Genomic DNA, 19,173 nt, shown 5'->3' with positions numbered 1-19,173 from the left:
CATACATACTCCACACAGAAAAAGCCATAGCCAAAAACTCAACACAGTTATGTGCTGTGAGATTGCAATGATACTCGTGACACAGTTATGTGCTGTGAGATTGCAATGATACTCACTGCATAGTTATGTGCTGTGAGACTGAAATGATACTCACTACACAGTTAGGTGCTGTGATACTGCAATGATACTCACTACACACAAGTGCTGTGAGACTGCAATGATACACACTACACACAGTTATGTGCTGTGAAACTGCAATTATACTCACTACACAGTTATGTGCTGCAAGGCTGCAATGATACTCATGACACAGTTATGTGCTGTGAGACTGCAATGAAACTCACTACACAGTTATGTGCTGTGAGACTGCAATGATACACACTACACACAGTTATGTGCTGTGAGACTGCAATTACACTCACTACACAGTTATGTGCTGCAAGGCTGCAATGATACAACACAGTTATGTCGTGTGAGACTGCAATGATACCCATGACACAGTTATGTGCTGTGAGATTGCAGTGATACCCATGACACAGTTATGTGCTGTGCGATTGCAGTGATACTCCTGACACAGTTATGTGTTGTGAGACTGCAACGATACTACACAGTTATGCATTGTGAGACTGCAATAATACTCACTACAGAGTTATGTGCTGTCTGACTGCACGGATACTCACTACACTGTTATATGCTGTGAGACTGCAGTGATACTCAATACACAGTTATGTGCTGTGAGACTGCAGTGATACTCACTACACAGTTATGTGCTGTGAGACTGCAGTGATACTCACTACACAGTTATGTCCTGTGAGACTGCAATGAAACGTACTACATAGTTACGTGCTGTGAGACTGCAATGATACTCACTACATAGTTATGTGCTGTGAGACTGCAATGATACTCACTACACAGTTATGTGCTGTGAGACTGCAGTGATACTCACTACACAGTTATGTGCTGTGAAACTGCAATGATACTCACTACACAGTTATATGCTGTGAGACTGCAGTGATACTCAGTACACAGTTATGTGTTGTGAGACTGCAATGATACTCACTACACAATTATGTGCTGTGAGACTGCAGTGTGCTGTGAGACTGCACTGATACTACACAGTTATGTGCTGTGAGACTGCAGTGATACTCACTACACAGTTATGTGCTGTGAAATTGTGATGATACTCACTACACAGTTATGTGCTGTGAGACTGCAATGATATTCACTACACAGTTATGTGCTGTGAGACTGCGATGATACTCACTACACAGTTATGTGCTGTGAAACTGCAATGATACTGACTAAACAGTTATGAGCTTTGAGACTGCAATGATACTCACTACACAGTTATGTGCTGTGAGACTGCAGTGATACTCACTACACAGTTATGTGCTGTGAGACTGCAATGATACTCACTACACAGTTATGTGCTGTGAGACTGCAGTGATACTCACTACACAGTTATGTGCTGTGAGACTGCAATGATACTCACTACACAGCTATGTGCTGACTGCAGTGATACTCACTACACAGTTATGTGCAGTGCGACTGCAATGCTACTCACTACACAGTTATGTGCTGTGAGACTGCAATGATACTCACTACACAGTTATGTGCTATGATGAACTTGTAATACTCTCCTACAGTATGTCTGTGTCTGACTGCACGGATACTCACTACACTGTTATGTGCGTGAGCTGAGATATTACTCAATACACAGTTATGTGCTGTGAGACTGCAGTGATCCTCACTACACTCACTATGAGTGGTGAGACTGCAGTCTATACAGTACTACATAGTTATGTTATCACATGTGAGACTGCACAATGATGTCCTTAGGACTGCAATGATACTCACTGCACAATTAATACTCACTTGAGACTGCAGTGTGCTGTGAGACTGCAGTGATACTCACTACACAGTTATGTGCTGTGAGACTGCAATGATACTCACTACACAGTTATGTGCTGTGAGACTGCAGTGATACTCACTACACAGTTATGTGCTGTGAGACTGCAGTGATACTCACTACACAGTTATGTGCTATGATACTGCAATTATACTCCCTACACAGTTATGTGCTGTGAGACTGCAATGATACTCACTACACAGTTATGTGCTGTGAGATTGCAATGATACTCACTACACAGTATGTGATATGAGACTGCAGTGATACTCACTACACAGTTATGTGCTGTGAGACTGCAATGATACTCACTACACAGTTATGTGCTGTGAGATTGCAATGATACTCACTACACAGTTATGTGCTGTGCGACTGCAGTGATACTCACTACACAGTTATGTGGTGAGACTGCAGTCATACTCACTATACAGTTAAATGTTATGAGACTGCAGTGATACTCACTACACAGTTATGTCCTGTGAGACTGCAATGAAACTTACTACATAGTTACGTGCTGTGAGACTGCACTGATACTCACTACACAGTTATGTGCTGTGAGACTGCAGTGATACTCACTACACAGTTATGTGCTGTGAGACTGCAATGATACTACACAGTTATGTGCTGACTGCAATGACACCCACTACACAGTTACGTGCTGTGAGACTGCAATGATTCTCACTACACAGTTATGTGCTGTGAGACTGCAATGATACTACACAGTTATATGCTGACTGCAATGACACCCACTGCACAGTTATGTGCTGTGAGACTGCAATGATTCTCACTACACAGTTATGTGCTGTGAGACTGCAGTGATACTCACTACACACTTATGTGCTATGAGACTGCAATTATACTCCCTAAACAGTTATGTGATGTAAGACTGCAGTGATACTCACTACACAGTTATGTGCTGTGAGACTGCAATGATACTCACTACACAGTTATGTGCTGCGAGACTTCAGTGATATGACAGTTATGTTCTGTGTGACTGCAATGACATTCACTACACAGTTATGGGCTGTGAGACTGCAATGATACTCACGATACAGTTATGTGCTGTGAGATTGCAATGATACTCACTAAACAGTTATGTGTTGTGAGACTGCAATGATACTCACTACACAGTTTTGTGCTGTAAGACTGCAATGATACTCACTACACAGTTATGTGCTGTGAGACTGCAGTGATACTCATTACACAGTTATGTGCTGTGAGACTGCGATGATATTCACTACACAGTTATGTGCTGTGAGACTGCAATGATACTCACTACACAGTTATGTGCTGTGAGACTGCAATGATACTCATAACAGTTAAATGCTGAGACTGCAATGATACTCACTACACAGTTATGTGCTGTGAGACTGCAATGATACTCACTACACAGTTATGTGCTGTGAGACTGCAATGATACTCACTACACAGTTATGTGCTGTGAGACTGCACTGATACTCACTACAATGTTATGTTCTGTGAGACTGCAATGATACTCACTACACAGTTATGTGCTGTGAGATTGCAATGATACTCACTACACAATTATGTGCTGTGAGACTGCACTGATACTCACTACAAAGTTATGTGCTGTGAGACTGCAATGATACTCACTACACAGTTATGTGCTGTGAGACTGCAATGATATGCACTGCATCACTATGTCAATAATCAGCTACTTTCACACACATTCTGCTATTGCCAGACCACTAAAGAGACACTTATCATGTACAATGTAAAGCATTTGCTGGGAAGTGAAAGAAGTTATGGCCAACTTGTTACTCTTACAAAAACTGCATCTTCAAACACACACACACACACACACACACACACACACAAGCATAAACCATAGCAATACTAGTTTCACACTGATTTCAGAAAATGCAATACATTGTGCGATACGAATCCTGCCATGCCATATCAGTGACTGTTGTTTAACAGTGATCAAACAACAGCAGTGGCAAGCCACTGTATCCTTCAGTTACATATAGTTTACTTTCTGCACATCTTCTTCGCACAAGTGCAAACTAGTCATGCAAAGCCACATTAGTGGCTAATTAAACTAAGTAAAGAATGACAGTGTTAGTTACTTTCATTCACAGACTGCTTCCATTCATATCCAGCAATTACAGTCATTTATGAGTGCACTTCAGATATCTGTGATTAAAATAAATAACTGTTCTATAACAAATTTTAACTTTATGTACAAAGAATACATTAAAATATTTTGGGGTGCTTCACACAAATTACATTAATCTTTCAAAGCCAAAATAATGAGGAGAGACAACCCCAGCTGTTTATTTTCTTCTATAAATAGCCCCAGGAATTATAGCTAATTTGCCTCTTTACATCTTGGATATCTGACTCTTATAAAATAAAGTAAAGGAAAATATACACATACATAGGTTCACAGGATGATACTAGGCAATTGGTCTGGAGGCTCTTATAAGCCTAGTCAAGAATTTCACCATGTTCTCACAAAGTCAGCACCTGTATTCCCTGTCCAGCAGGGACTCAGGTGGGATCCCAGGGGTACATTTACTGTTTCCTATCCAGTCGTCCAGGTTCCTCTTAAAGAGGGCTAGTGAGGTACTCTGCTTGACATGGAGAGGGAGTCTATTCCACAGATGGTGGCGTCTTTGGGACACAAATCTATCCCACCAAGTTCTATTAATGTCACAGACCTGGTTGAGGCCTTGTGTGCGGGTTGCGCGAGTGGAGTTTGACTTACGGATATGCAGCAACTCCATCAAGGCCGAGTCTGAGACTGCCTTGTAAGCCAGATACATATGCAAACATTTCTCAACTTAACAGAGAATGAATCCAGGACAAAACCAAAACTATTGTAAAACAAAGGTCCAAAATAGGGACAAACTTTAGATACTGCACATACAGACTTAGGGAGTTAATTATTTGGATATTTATTTATTTATTGCTATTTCATTACCAGGCACATGAGCTGGTCTAATGACCCTTGTCAGCCACATCCCAGGCACAAGAGCAGTAAAGAACAACAATTTATATAAGTACAAATGAGGCATTAAAATTCACATTACAACAATTTACAAATAAGTCATTAAATTAATTTGCATAAGCCATACATGCAGTGAGAACAACAGATAAAACGATTGTACAACAGAAACAACTGATATATACAACTGGTATGCCTAGGTTATCGAATAATAGTTTTGTATGGTAAGCATTTTCTGAAAGATACAAAGTTTGAAACCCAAGTACCTTTCTTTAATTAGTGACTGCAGTCACTTATGATTTACCAGAGAACTACAAACTTTATGATGAACAAACCAAACATATATGATAAATTTGGGGGCATTCTGTGAAATCTGACACAGCTGAATGATGCTCTGCCCTGCAAATCTGTCCACCAAAGGTCTCTCACACTTATTTACAGATTCAAGGGCAAAGCAAAAAATAATCAGGGGTCAAACGTGCCAGATCAGGGTCCCTTTTGGTTATACTGATACTGCTGTAGTATAAAGGTGAAACAGTACAAGAACCTGAATTAATATGTAATTTCTGGAATAAATGAACTCTGTAATTGTAATGGTTGCCATTATTCATTTACTATAATATCCAACTTTTCTAAAAAAGGTATATGTTTTAGGCCGGACCACGCAAAATGTTCAGCCAGAATCAGGAAAAGTTAAGAGGTATGTCATCTACTGTCCATATCTGGTTGCCTGTGAGATTAAAAAAAAGACTTGCCTCACACTCTCACTGCCTGCTGTTGCTCTTAATCACTGCAACCACCACACTTCTCTTTATCCTTGAAGATCTGCAGTCTTTCCTTTCTTTATCATGTGTTCTGAGTACAATTACGGCCTTTACTTATATATTTGTTTTTCTTTTAAGTAAAGAAATGCAGCCACAAATAAATAAGCAAAGGACAGAAAGACCCCCCCCCCCCACCAGCTGAGCAGCATCCCAGGTGGTCACTTAGCATGCTTATGCGTAAGGCTGGTTATGCCTTGTGTAGGAGTGAATTCTGAAACTCTCTCTCAAGGGAATGACACTGCAGTTTATTTTTCAGAGTTGTGGGATCCAGAATTTCAGTTCTCACACTAGCGATGGGAAAGCCAAGAAAACACACTCCAAGAAAGTAAACAGAACACACAAAAGAACTATTTTTTTTCAATGACAAAGCAAAAAGGGGTAGGCAGTGAAACTGGACGCGGTATTATTGGTTTGGATTAACTGAAGTACTACCTTATTGATGGACACCTGTTTCGACGGCCACAGAAAGCCAAGGCTAATGAAAGAGAGTCATCAGGCATAGTTGATACAGGGGCCTGTATGAGGCAGAATGGGGTACCTGGGTAGTCATTTGTCTTTAAAATATTATATTTTTCTTCTCTACTGAGTTAGTGTTGGTACAGCTGACACAAAGGGTACTTTATATTATGTTGCCCACTAACTTTACATTCATTCTCTGTGCAGTGAATATATGTCATAATGCAAGACATTTTGCAGAAATTTCTAGAGCTGCTGAAACTAAGATGAATGCATAATCTACTGCAAAGTGCAATATTATGCAAATGTAAAATAAATAAATAAATAAATAAATAAATAAATAAGGTACACCATCTCCTTACTCTTGCAATATTTGCGGACTGGACTATGATCCCTGCAGAGAGTGTTAAGCTGTGATACCTACTCAGCTGTACAGTGATCTCTGAAGCAGTCATGTAAATAACAAAATGGCAGACAGACAACACTTCATTATATGCATGTGTGTATAGATACATGCATCCTTTATAAGTCCTGGGTAATGCAGCATTTTTTTCTACAGCCAAACATGTGATATTTCCTAAAACTGTCAGTGAAGAAACAAATAAAGGCTTAACAGATCTTTCGTAAATCTGAAATATATTTGTCATCTTTTGTTACTACAAACACACAGAAGGTCAACTGCTTACCTTGAAGTGATCCAAGAACTCTTGCAGAGTCATTTCGTCTCCATTAGGTTTACGGCCCTGAACTTTGAAGCTGTCCCACACAGTCCACTCTATGTCATGATACTGTAAGGAGGTGGGAGAAGGGGAAGGAAATAACAAATAATTTAATTATCAAGAGAACTGTACGATCCTAATCTATCACTTTTTTTCTAACGGTGAAGGCAGAAGGCTAACTCTATCCATAACTGTCAACAGCTCTTTACAATGCACTACATAACATACAGAAGCATAAATATAAAACAAGCACTTTAGTTTGAACTAAAACCTAATGCAGCACCATTCCAAAAAATATTCACTTGTACAGTCCAACATGCAGAATAACAATTCATCTGTTCAGGTTCAGGTCTCACTAAGGGACATATTTCTTTCTTGCCTTTAATTGCACAATTCATAAATATTCCTACTAATTTATTTTTCATATAAAAATATTTTGTATCACTGGGCTGTGCATCTGACAATAGCTAACACCAATTATTGTATCTGTCAGGATCACAGCTGTTGGTGGTTAACAAAGAATTTAATTCTCGCCTGCCTGAAGTAAAGTTCTTGCTAAGGCGCCCACTTCTCCATTATTTTGTTAGTATGTATTTCTCATACCTATATACTGCATTTCTGTGACAGTTGCCTATAAAATGCAAAAAGATTAACTTCAAACAGTAAGAGAGAAATAACAGTACAGGTGAAGAAATTCCTTTCTAGAAAGCAGAGTTTGACACTCATCTGCTTAGCAAAATCATTAAACTACTAAACCGCTGCTTGTCTTTCTAAGTGCATCTCTAATAACCCAAAATAGCAAAGAGATTATATACCAGGTTATTTCTGCCATTAGTTTTACTGACTGTATCTGTAGGATGCAGTTTTGTTGCAGTCCCCAACTATTAAGTGACTTGTTAATATGCTTATGTTTTTTTCTAATTAATTTATATAATAATTGAAGTAACTGACATTTCTGGGGATTCAGAAAGAACCCCACTACTGACAATAAGGGCTGCTGTAAAAAGGGACTGTTTCAATGATGCAGGGAATTGCAATTCTAAGATATAGGATCAGAGGAGTTCATTAGGCTAACCATCTGGAGGCCATTTCAAGCCTAGCTGTTTCATCACAATGTAATACCACAGATACTATAGTCAATACCCAGGATTGTATTTAGTAATAACTGCCCATGTCCAGGAGCTTGTGGGCACCATCCCTAAGAATTTACGGTGCTCATTCCACTAGTCCAGGTTTCTTTTGAACAGTGTCATAGAGGTACTTTGTTTCACATGAATTGGTAGCCTATTCTAAAGATGCAGCAGTTGCTGGGAGACAAATATATCCCTCCAGCATATCCTATTCAAGATGCAGGCCATATTTAGATCCCTGGAATGGGTAGCTCAAGTTGCATTTAATTTAAAGATGTGCAGCAAGTTCATTATTTTGTTAATTAGAAGGTATTATATTAACCCTATCTAGACTATGCAAATATCTACACTACTTGTTACTAATCCTAAAAATGATATATGTCATACTGCTGCACAATAACTTTACACAATGTATTTTAATCATTGTCAACATGTATGAAAACTCTGGAGCGGTTTCTGTATATATAATATTGCCTTATATTTGTAATTGGAGCTTTTTTCCCCGGGCCTCCACTGAGAATGGTTTTCTGACCCAGTGGACTTTTCTGGTCAACAATTGTCAATACATAAATATTTTGTTTTGGGTCAGAGATTGCTCTGTAAGCCAGGCATAAGTCTCTCCTAAGAAGTCTATATGACACTGAGTATATTAACAGGGACTTTAGTCGGTCTGTGTAAGGCACATGCTGAAGTGCTTTGATCTTCTTAGTTAGAAACCTCTGAGGTCTTTCCAATTGCTGTGGGTGCTTTGTACGATACATGCCAAAAGAGGCTTTATACTCAATTATGGGCCTGAGTAGTGATGACTATACAGGGGATGCCTTTGTTAATCAAGTGTACTACACAGAAAGTCCTTCTTACTACAGTAGAGACATGGTGGTCAAAGTTAAGGTCACGGTCAACTTGTGATCCCAAATCTCTTACTACTTTGTAGGTATATAGGGTATTGTTAATTTGATAGTGTGAAGGGACATTGTTTTTACCAAAGGGAATGATGACACATTTCTTTGCACTCAGTTTGAGACCGTGACTAAGACACCAGTTGTTGGTCTACATAAGATCCCCCTGGAGTATACTAACATAATTTGGGGATTCAATAATTGCACCCAGTTTGCAGTCGACTGCAAACTTGATCAGCCACAGCCCTTTAGTTTTGGCCTGAACATCTGAGAAGTGGGTCCACTTCTTAATTTCGAAATCTCAAAATCCTGAACATCAGAATCCCGACGTCCAGATGTCGAAATTTTGAAATCTCGAAGTTAAACAACTGAGATCATCCAACAGTGTGGAACGGTAACTTTACTGTTCGCTTCAATGTAGTGTGACCTCGGAGTTGGTATATTTAAGTAGCAGGGGGTGTGGGGGGCTGCAGCCCCCCTGCAACATTATGACTAACTTTTTTCATTTTAGTTTTTTTTTTGTTTTTTTTCCATTTCGAAATTTCAAAATCTCGAACATCTGAACATCGTGATTCTGATGTTCAAGATTTTGACTTTTCGAAATTACATAGTGTACCCCTGAGACGTATGCAACAAACAGTACCAAACATATTACCTGTAATAAGACCTCACTATTACGTTGTATGTCTGCGAATCGCTCTTAACTACCATAGTTGCATCTTAACACATGCATCCCTCATTCACTCTCCCATACACAAATACACATATACACACATGCATGTGCTTGCACACACATACATACACACACACACACACACACACACACACATACACAAATACACATATACACACATGCATGCATGCGCTTGCACACACATGTCTTATATATACCTGAGTTGACAGAATGTCCTTAATATATTTTCTTCTTTTTGTCCCCCCCCCCATACATCACAGGTCCTTATCGTTAGTCAATAATGCCAGCCATTAGAGTTTCTTTATTCTTCTTGCTCATAAAGTGCATCACGATGCTAGGCCTGTTGCTAGATTAAGTAAGTGAGCCCAAGTAATCATTTAAAACTGTTCCTGATTTTACAGAATGCACCTTATGTTGCATCTTACATGTACCTTCTCCCTTAAAACTCACATACTGTTGAAGTCAGTAAATAATGGCAGATATTACAGTTTAATTCTTTTAAATATTTGTAAAGTGCATTGTGAGACTAGATCCGTTGCTCTATTAAATTTTTAAGTGAGTCCCAGGAACAGTTTAAATATTCTCCCTGGTGTCATCTAGTGTTCCTCATGGCTTTGTACCAAAGCCTTCTCCCACAGCAGCACACCCTATCCCTCTCACTTCTACCCGAGTTCCTGGCAGCTCTTTCTGGTGCCTCTTATAGGTACCCAGTCCCTCGTAACTCCTGGATAGTTGCAAGCACTGCATAACAGCAGACATTAGAGTTTTATATTTACGAGTTAATGTAGTGAGATAATGGGATAAAGCTCCTGCTTAACAGTTGCTTCCTGTGTCAAGTGTGCAAGGTTAGAAACCTTTTCCTCTTCTTACTTTACTATTTTTTTATTGCAAAAGACTTTTTAGCACTATGCCTCGTGTCTAGCAGTACTGCTGAGGACTTACAGGCTGTATGTACATGCTGAGAATACAGAGTTGGAATCTTTTTAGTGCCTTTAAGGCATGATATACAGAATTATCTCTAGTGTCTCTTTAGTGTTCCCCATGTTGCAGTATTTCCCTATTAGTCTAGGGAAGTGTGGAGGTATGACAGCTGCTCTGCACATGTGTACATACATGCACTCATACCTCTACATACACATATACATGCAGCCACATACAAAAACACAAACACACACGTTACTATTACTAACACTATCTGTCCATAAAAGTCTCCAGCACTTACATCTAACACAATGAAGGAACATGAGCTTTTGGACAAATTCATTGACATGGGTGATTGCTGTACCTTAAGCAACTGAGTGATTCTGTGAAACGCTCATCATAGTAAATGTCTTACTGCAGACATTTCCAGGGGAAAGCACATGGCTAATTAACATAGGCTGCGCCCCTAGAAGACCTCATTGGTATTCAGCAGCGCTGCAGCCACATCCCTCAGTGCTGCTGCCCATCTTCGCGATAAAGCACCACCGTACACCTGTCTCTGAATTGGAATATGGTTACAATGAGATCTGTGTACATCTTGTGATAACCTTTTGAATCCCTGTATTCATCCATCCATCCACAACCCCTTTTCCTATTTTTTGGACATGGGGTCAGGGTGCACTTCAACAGTATCAATCATCTAGAAACAAGGTTTACACCACCGGGTGGCTAGCCCTGCCGCTGTAGTTCTTTCACACCACTTACTGACATGCACACACACACCTATTTCCATTTGCTCCATTTATCTGTAAAACATGACTGTTGTTATAGGTTGGGTAACTTGATGATAAGCTTATGTTCTTTGTATCCCTTTCTACTGTGTAACTATTTATTACACATTTACTGGCATGCTTACATTTCTTACTTAATACATTTAGAGCGCTACTTGAATTACTTATAGCACAAGTATAAGTTTTGGGACTACTGTAGTGATGCCTTCTCTCCATGGATCTTAGGCTTTGTGGAACTTAACAGGTCAAAAATTGTAATTTGGGGCCCAATGCTTCTCTGCAAATTGACTATGACTTCTGCTCTGATCGCGAGACCAAAGTAAGTAGCAGCTATTGTTTTCTACCTCACAGACTCATAACTGAGCCCACAGTTGATACTACTTAAAAAAAAATACAGAAAACACAACAGTGGTGTGCAAATCTCTAAAAAAAAAAAAAAAAAAACAACAAAAAAACTCTGGTGTCACTTTAAAAGTGCTATTTTAAAAACGTACAGAAACCATGTTAGTAGCATACAAACCACTAAGCATGAAAAAAGTTAAATATTAGCATTTTGATTATTTTCTTTTTGCTCTTTTAGTATTTATTATTATGATGGTTACTTACAGCACGTAGGTGGAGAGCATTACAAAGCAGCATAACTGCAAATTACACCAAGAAAGTGTGCAGCTTGTGTGGTAAAATGTGATGCACATGAATTGTAGGCAGGCAATTCACTTTTTCTATTTAGAGGTACATTTTGGGTTCTAGTTACTTGTAGGGTTTTAGTGTTAGGGTTTGAGATTTAGAGTTGGGATGTTTTAGGGTTAGAAGTAGGTTAAGGGTTAGAGAGGGCTTTCAGGATTAGAGTTGGAGTCACAGACTTAGGGTTTAAGGAGGGGTGTTTAGACATAGGTTTAAGGTCAGAGTGTAAGGTTAGAGATAAGGTTTTAGGATTAGAGTTAATGTTGCAGTTCTAGGGTTAGGGAGAGAGTTTAAGGATCAGAGTAAAGGTTAGAGATTTAAGATTAGGATGAAGGTCTTACAATTATGAACAGTGTTGAAGTTTTAGGTTAGGGATGAAGTTTTAGAATTAGAGTTAGGGATGGAATTTTAGAATTAGAGTTAGAGATGGAGATTTAGGGTTAGGGATGTAAATGGAGATTTAGGGTTAGTGACAGAAAAGTAGAATTAAGTTTAGTACACTTAAATGCTGTTCACTACTTACAGCAAAGGAGCATAACTCATGTAAGTATTCTAGGAATGAAGGTACACACATTATGCCCGCATGCTATCAGCAGCCAACACCTTCAGTAATACCAAAAGGAGATATTTTATGAAAGAGTTGCATCAGAAAGCATTTCCATTCCATGTGTCAACCTATTATCAAAAACAATAAATAACCACAATTTTAATATACATTTAATGAAATATTAACTTAATATCACAAAAAGCATTACCTCAGTACTTCATCTGCCTACTTCCCTGCCTAAAGGATAAAATGCAGTGCCTACTTAATCAACAACCCCACCATCTCCACCACCACCTATAGCTGATGTATGTTTGTCTAAGAAAAAAACAAAAACAGGTTATATAAGAAGCACTTCATTTTATATTTGCTAGGTAAGTGATTTGGTCCAAAAACAGATTTTTGTCATGAACTGAGACACAAAGACAGAGACGAACATGTACAAGTGAATACAATACAGATAATAACCGTCACACAAACATCCATACATCATATCACAGAATAATTTACAAACGAAAACCAGTAAAGTTGTTAGCTTAGTTTTATATATTTATACGTTGTTAACTAGGTAAATGAACTGATCCAGGGACCCTTCTCAACCACAACCTGGGATATAATGGCAAAGACAATAATAAGTGAAAAATGTACTCAAGAATACAAACAAAGAAAAAATATTCAGTAAACAAATATATAGCATATTTCTAGTTATATGCAGTAATAAGGAGTCAGTTGGACTTTTCAGTGAGATGGCACAGCCTGCCTCTTAACTGTCCCGATTTTTGCTTCACATTTTTGGAGTGTTCCTTATAAAATTTGTGGGGGGTTTTTGGCAAATAACTGCAGATTGAAGTCGCAAAATAATGACATATATTTGATGTTCAGACTTCATATCCTTTATAAAACACATGGTAACACAAATTCTGTTATTCTAGAAACTTTCTAAGTTTATAAGAGCAATATTTAAAATCTGTCCTTATTTTTTGGGTCCTTGTCCTCCCCATTATTTGTTTATTTACTGACAGTTGTTTACCGGGAAACTCCACTGGGCCAAGCTATCCAATTTTCAGTGGAGGCCCTGGGAGAAAAACTGCAATGTAAAAACAATAATACATAAAATTATAAAAAAAGTTTATAAAAGTACATAGAATGCAATATGACTGAATAAAACAATGTATAAACATAAAAGTTAGACATAGTAATAGTACAGAGGCAGAATAAGTTGAAAATACAACCAAGCATATTACAGTGGTTTCTGAATTAAAGAGTTATATGCAGAAGAAAAAAGTATATAACTTGGGGCAGGGATTAGATCAAACAATAGAAAAATACGAATGTAAGTTAAGAGAAAGGCATTTAGGTATGAGTTTCTAATGACATGGGGGTAAGGGAATAAATACAGGAGTAACACAAGACGGGGTATGAGGGGGAAGAGTAAAAGTTAAAGGGCAACAAAAAGATAGGAGAGAAGGAAGATTAAGCAGGAGGAGAGTGGAAATGGGGACAGAAAGGGAGGAAAGGGGTAAGGAGGGAAGTGAATATCAAAAGGGGGAGTCATGTACAAGCTGCTAGGGATTTAGGATAACAAGGAATTATGAGGAAAAGCTGGATCTAGACAGATTCAGGGTTTAGTAGATGAAGTAATGGCTGACGTAGGAGTTGAACAGTTACATTATTTTAGACTTTGTCCAGATTTCTTGCACCAAGAGGTTGAGAGGTGGGTGGCACAGTGAAACTGTCAGCATATCACAAATTAAGTTATATAATAATGCAATATTGGAACAATAATGATTTGCATATTTATATAATACATAGAAAATGTGCACCAAAGTACATACTGCTTTAATGCTATAGGAAGTTAGATGCCATGGTAGCCCACACTCTTCTCATATTAAATCCCACTTGTAGTTTGAAGATACACCCTAATGATTTTACAGCATACATATTGTCTTTTTTGTTTACTTAACAAATAGTGTAGTCCTCAAGCAGATATGAGGAGGACTTGGCTCAAAAACTGCTGGTAAAATGCAGAAATCTGCATAAAATACTTGCAATCCTTCCTTCTTCCAGACATCAAGAATGGTATGTAAACTGTCTCTGAAAATAATACTTCAGCAAAATCTCTCTCTTTCACTATCTCTCTCTATGCGCGCGCGCACACACACACACACACACAAACACACACACATATATATATATATATATATATATATATATATATATATGGTTCCCTATTAGAACCCTGAAACACTATAAGCCTGAAAGTCAAAATACTGAAAACTAATGACTGAAAATGCAAAATCTCGAAAATGCAAAATCCTGAAAGTCAAAATCCTGAAAACACAAAATGGACATACTGACGTCATTGTGGCTTTGCTATTGTTAGCCCTGTGGTGTTAGGTCATGCGTTGGGTCCAGGTAAGTGTGCGGTTGGTTTTGTGTTAGGGTTAGAAGTATAAGTGAGTTAGGGTTAGGCGCAGGTTAGGCATGTATGCAATAGTGACAAATATTGGGGTTAGCGGTTTAAGTGAGTTAGGGTTAGGCTGGTCAGGTGAGTGTGCGATAGTGACGGACCTTAGGGTTAGGGTTAGGGTCAGGGTCAGTTGGTAGATATTAGTGTCTTTATAGTGACATATTAGCATTATTTGCGTTTTCAGGATTTTGCATTTTCGAGATTTTGCATTTTCAGTCATTAGTTTTCAGTATTTTGACTTTCAGGCTTATAGTGTTTCAGGATTCTAATAGGGAACCATATATATATATATATATAAAGTCATTTAATAATGCAATGAAGCCAAAAAGCTGCACTACCCTAGATATCAATATAATACAGTGTTACTGTAGCTTATTGATACTTTGTTACTGCAGCTCATCACCATGTCTTAAGTATGTTTAAGCACTGACAGTGCATGGATGGGTCGATACAACATTACTGAAGAGCATGTTCAGATTCATGTTTGGATGAGTAATGGTAACACAGATGACACACATAGATTCTTTGAATCAGTCTCCAGAGCCATGGACAAGGGTAAGGTGGTCCACACAGCCTATCTAGACCTTGCCAAGGCCTTTGACACCATCCCCCACTCTGGAATCATAGATAAACTTACTAAGTTGGGTATTAATCCCTATGTCACCCAATGGGTTGCTAAATGGCTTACTGATAGAACCCACACTGTAAAAGTAGCCGACTCCAAATCCAGCTCCAGACAAGTGACAAGTGGAGTACCTCAGGGTTCAGTCCTGGGGCCACTCTTGTTTGGCATCTACTTCTCTGAAGTACAGGTCAACACTAAGGGACTCTGGCTAACAAAGTTTGCAGATGACTGCAAACTGGGAGCCATTATTGAATCCCCAAATGATGTGGATACTCTACAAAAGGGCCTTACAGAAACAGATGCTTGGTGCCAGAGCCATGGGCTCAAGCTCAATGCCAAGAAATGTATTGTTATCCCTTTGGGAAAAACATGTATCCATGAATTACCATATAGGTGGCAGTACACTAAACACAGAAAGTGTGATAAGAGACTTAGGGACACAGGTGGACAGTGGTCTCACCTTCGATAACCACATCGCCACAACAGTCAGGAAATCCTTCTATGTGGCACACCTCATCATGAAGGGCTTTTCATCCAGAAAAAAGGAGGTCATTGTCCCACTGTACTCATCCCTCATTAGACCCATTATAGAATACAACGCCCCATTTGGTATGTACCTCTCAAGACATCTGCAACAACTGGAAAAGCCTCAGAAATACCTCACTAAAAGTATCACAGGCCTAAAGCAGATGCCCTACGCTGACTGCCTTAAAAAACTCCAGCTATACTCTGTCGCATATTGTCTACTCAGAGGCGATCTCTGCTTAACATACAAGGCCATGTCAAACCCAGAGCTGTTGGACATGCTACACTTAAAGAAATCCCAATCTCTCAGAGCTACACGCTCCAGGGATCTAAACCTTGTCATCACAATAAACAAAACATGCTGGAGGGATAGGTTCCTGACCCAGAGACTCCCCAGACTCTGGAATAGATTGCCCATACATGTCAAGCAGAGTGCCTCTTTGGACCTCTTCAAGAGGAACCTTGACGTTTGGATGGGAGAAAGGAAATTCACCCCAGGGATCACGTCAGTCGCCCTGCTAGACAGGGGTCCAGGAAAGTAAATAATGTGGGAAGAAATAGCCAGGGAATTGTTATGGCTAGGCTTGTATAGGCCCTAGGGCTGATAGCCTAGTACCAACCTATGAACCTATGAACCTATGAACATAAATACATATTATACCTATGCATGCGCCTTATCAGTATTTACACAGCTAACATGGTAATCTAAAACTAATCAGAAAAAAATAAACTAGTATATTTCAAGTAATAAAATCAGACTATGTCTAAAATGCGCTGGCTGACAAAAGCAATAACTGCATAAAGATTTTCATCTCTATTTTACTATTCATTGCAATAGCACAATAGGTACAAAAAGCATAGTGCAGGCACTTGCACTTCTGTATGATGGACCATGAGTGCTGAGCTGGACAAATGCCATATATCCTCCCTCCCCCAACGTTCACTTGTAATTCAAGGTAAAAAAAATGCAGCAGGACTGGGAAGCAACTGAAATTGTAGTAAAAATGAATATAAGCCAGTGAGAGTGAGAGTCTTAACTGCAGTGCTGGAAATGTAAGTTTTCATCTCTTCAATACTAACCTCCTTTCCTTTTTCAAATGCTCTTAAACTCTAAATCATACCTTTCAACTGTTCAGATTTTGCAGAATGTTCAGATTTGGGCATCCGATTTTTAATCTGTCCCGTGAATTGACTAAATAATGACAAACAACTGAGATTCAGACTTCATACCATTCGGAAAATGTATGCTAATGCAAAACCTGTTATTCTATCAACATTTTACATTTATAAAAGTAGCATTTAAAAGTTATCCCTGTTTTTTGGCCTTTTCCCCCATTATTTGTGACTTTGACCAGATTTCTTGTGTTAAGAGGATGACAGACATGCTGTAAATGCACCCCACTTTATCATGTTATCTACAATACCTACTAGTCAAACAATTGCTTTTATCTCTGGACTGCTTATGTTCTACCACTTTATTTTTACTTCTCAGCCCCTCTACCCTTCCGAGAAGTAGCCTTCTGTACACCACTTAATCTGATGTACAACTTTTCTGTACAAAAAAGACTCTTTAACCACTTAATAAAAAAGACTCTTTAACCACTTAATCTTCTGAGCTAATTTCCCACCCTTCTATGCTGCACTGTTTCTATATGTCTCAGCCTTGAGTGTAGGTTTAAACAAAAGTATCCCATTCCAGCTTGTCCTTGACAGAAATGCATGTATAAATTTAACATTTTAACTTCACTGACTGTAAAGTTTACATATGGACATGTATTTATGTAGGAATACTATATCTCTGCTTACTAAACAGGATCATGGATTCATAGACATTGAGTGCTAATGCAGGCAAGCATTATGTTGGGGGGATGACACCACCTCCATCAATGTAACCTCTAGATGGCAGGATGGCACCCACTTTGACATCAAGATAGCTGGCACTGATGGGTTTGAACTCCAACACTGCCAACAAAAGGTGAGATAATAGCTACAAAGTGTACCCTGTCTGTTTCAATAATTAATTGACAAAATATAACCTGGTCCCAACAGCTAAAACATCCACCGCTGTCCTGGGTATGGGCATCCAACATCCGCATTCTGACTGGAGTTTACACTGGTCACTTGCAAAGCTAAGTCTTTGGTCAAGCACCTCCAAGCCTCTGCCTCACCGCTCTCCTCTCAGTCAATGTCTTCCCCTTTATCCACTATAACTGCCTTTTAACAAATTTTCACACACACACAATGGACATACACACACACACACACACACACAATGGACAGACGCATACACATACACGCACAAACATACATACACATACACACACACACACACACACACACACACACACACACACACACACACACACACACACACACACACACACACACACACACACACACACATATATATCCCAGGGAAGGCAATTCCCCACAGTTTTCCTCCTGGCATGGTAGTACTGCCACCAATCTAGATTAGGGACAGAGACACCTACTTACCTAGCTGGTCCTAGTGAAGCCAAATGCAATCATACATATCAATATTTCTCACTAATACTAGGCGTGAGCAGTCTCATCATTGTCAGTGGTGTAACACTCAGCACTGGTGCAGAAGGCTATGGTTTCTTTTCCCACACCAGGTAGATGAACTGCAGGCGCTGCAGTGCAATATTGGTGGATGCTGCACTCCTGATTTTGTTGTCCTTCGGATAACTGAGGTCCCATCTGCCTGAGTTAGTTGAAGTTCTGGTGGATACAAAAGATCTCATGGTAACTATTGAAGAGTGTAGAGAAAGTTCCCTGATACCCTGGTCAAATTTCTCCTAATAATATAAATACCACCTTGGGTTTCCAGATAAAATGAGGCCACTGGCCTAGTGGGACTAAACCGGTCAAAAAAAGAAATATTAAAAAATAAATAAATAAATAAAATGTTTGTTAGACAGCTTATTAACCTTTACTGAAAATAATGCTTGACCTCTTACAGATAAACAGCAGTACATGATGTCAGCCACAAG

At 39.0% G+C, this 19,173-nt stretch overlaps 1 protein-coding gene across 2 annotated transcripts in view; it reads right to left on the bottom strand.

Moving 5' to 3' along the window:
* LOC122807796 (ubiquitin-like modifier-activating enzyme 1) overlaps window positions 1-19,173 on the bottom strand; it is a 2,541,412-nt gene that overhangs the window by 269,647 nt on the left and 2,252,592 nt on the right. For both annotated transcript variants that reach the window (XM_044078854.1, XM_044078853.1), the window contains exon 23: window positions 6,844-6,945. In XM_044078854.1, coding sequence (XP_043934789.1) covers window positions 6,844-6,945 — 102 coding nt within the window. The remainder of the gene's footprint in view (window positions 1-6,843; window positions 6,946-19,173) is intronic.

Source organism: Protopterus annectens, chromosome 7.part1 (assembly GCF_019279795.1).
Source record: "Protopterus annectens isolate FY-2018-M chromosome 7.part1, PAN1.0, whole genome shotgun sequence".
Classification (NCBI taxonomy): Eukaryota; Metazoa; Chordata; order Ceratodontiformes; family Protopteridae; genus Protopterus; species Protopterus annectens.
The sequence above is the reverse complement of the archived record's forward strand: the minus strand, read 5'-3'. Positions and strand labels throughout refer to the sequence as shown.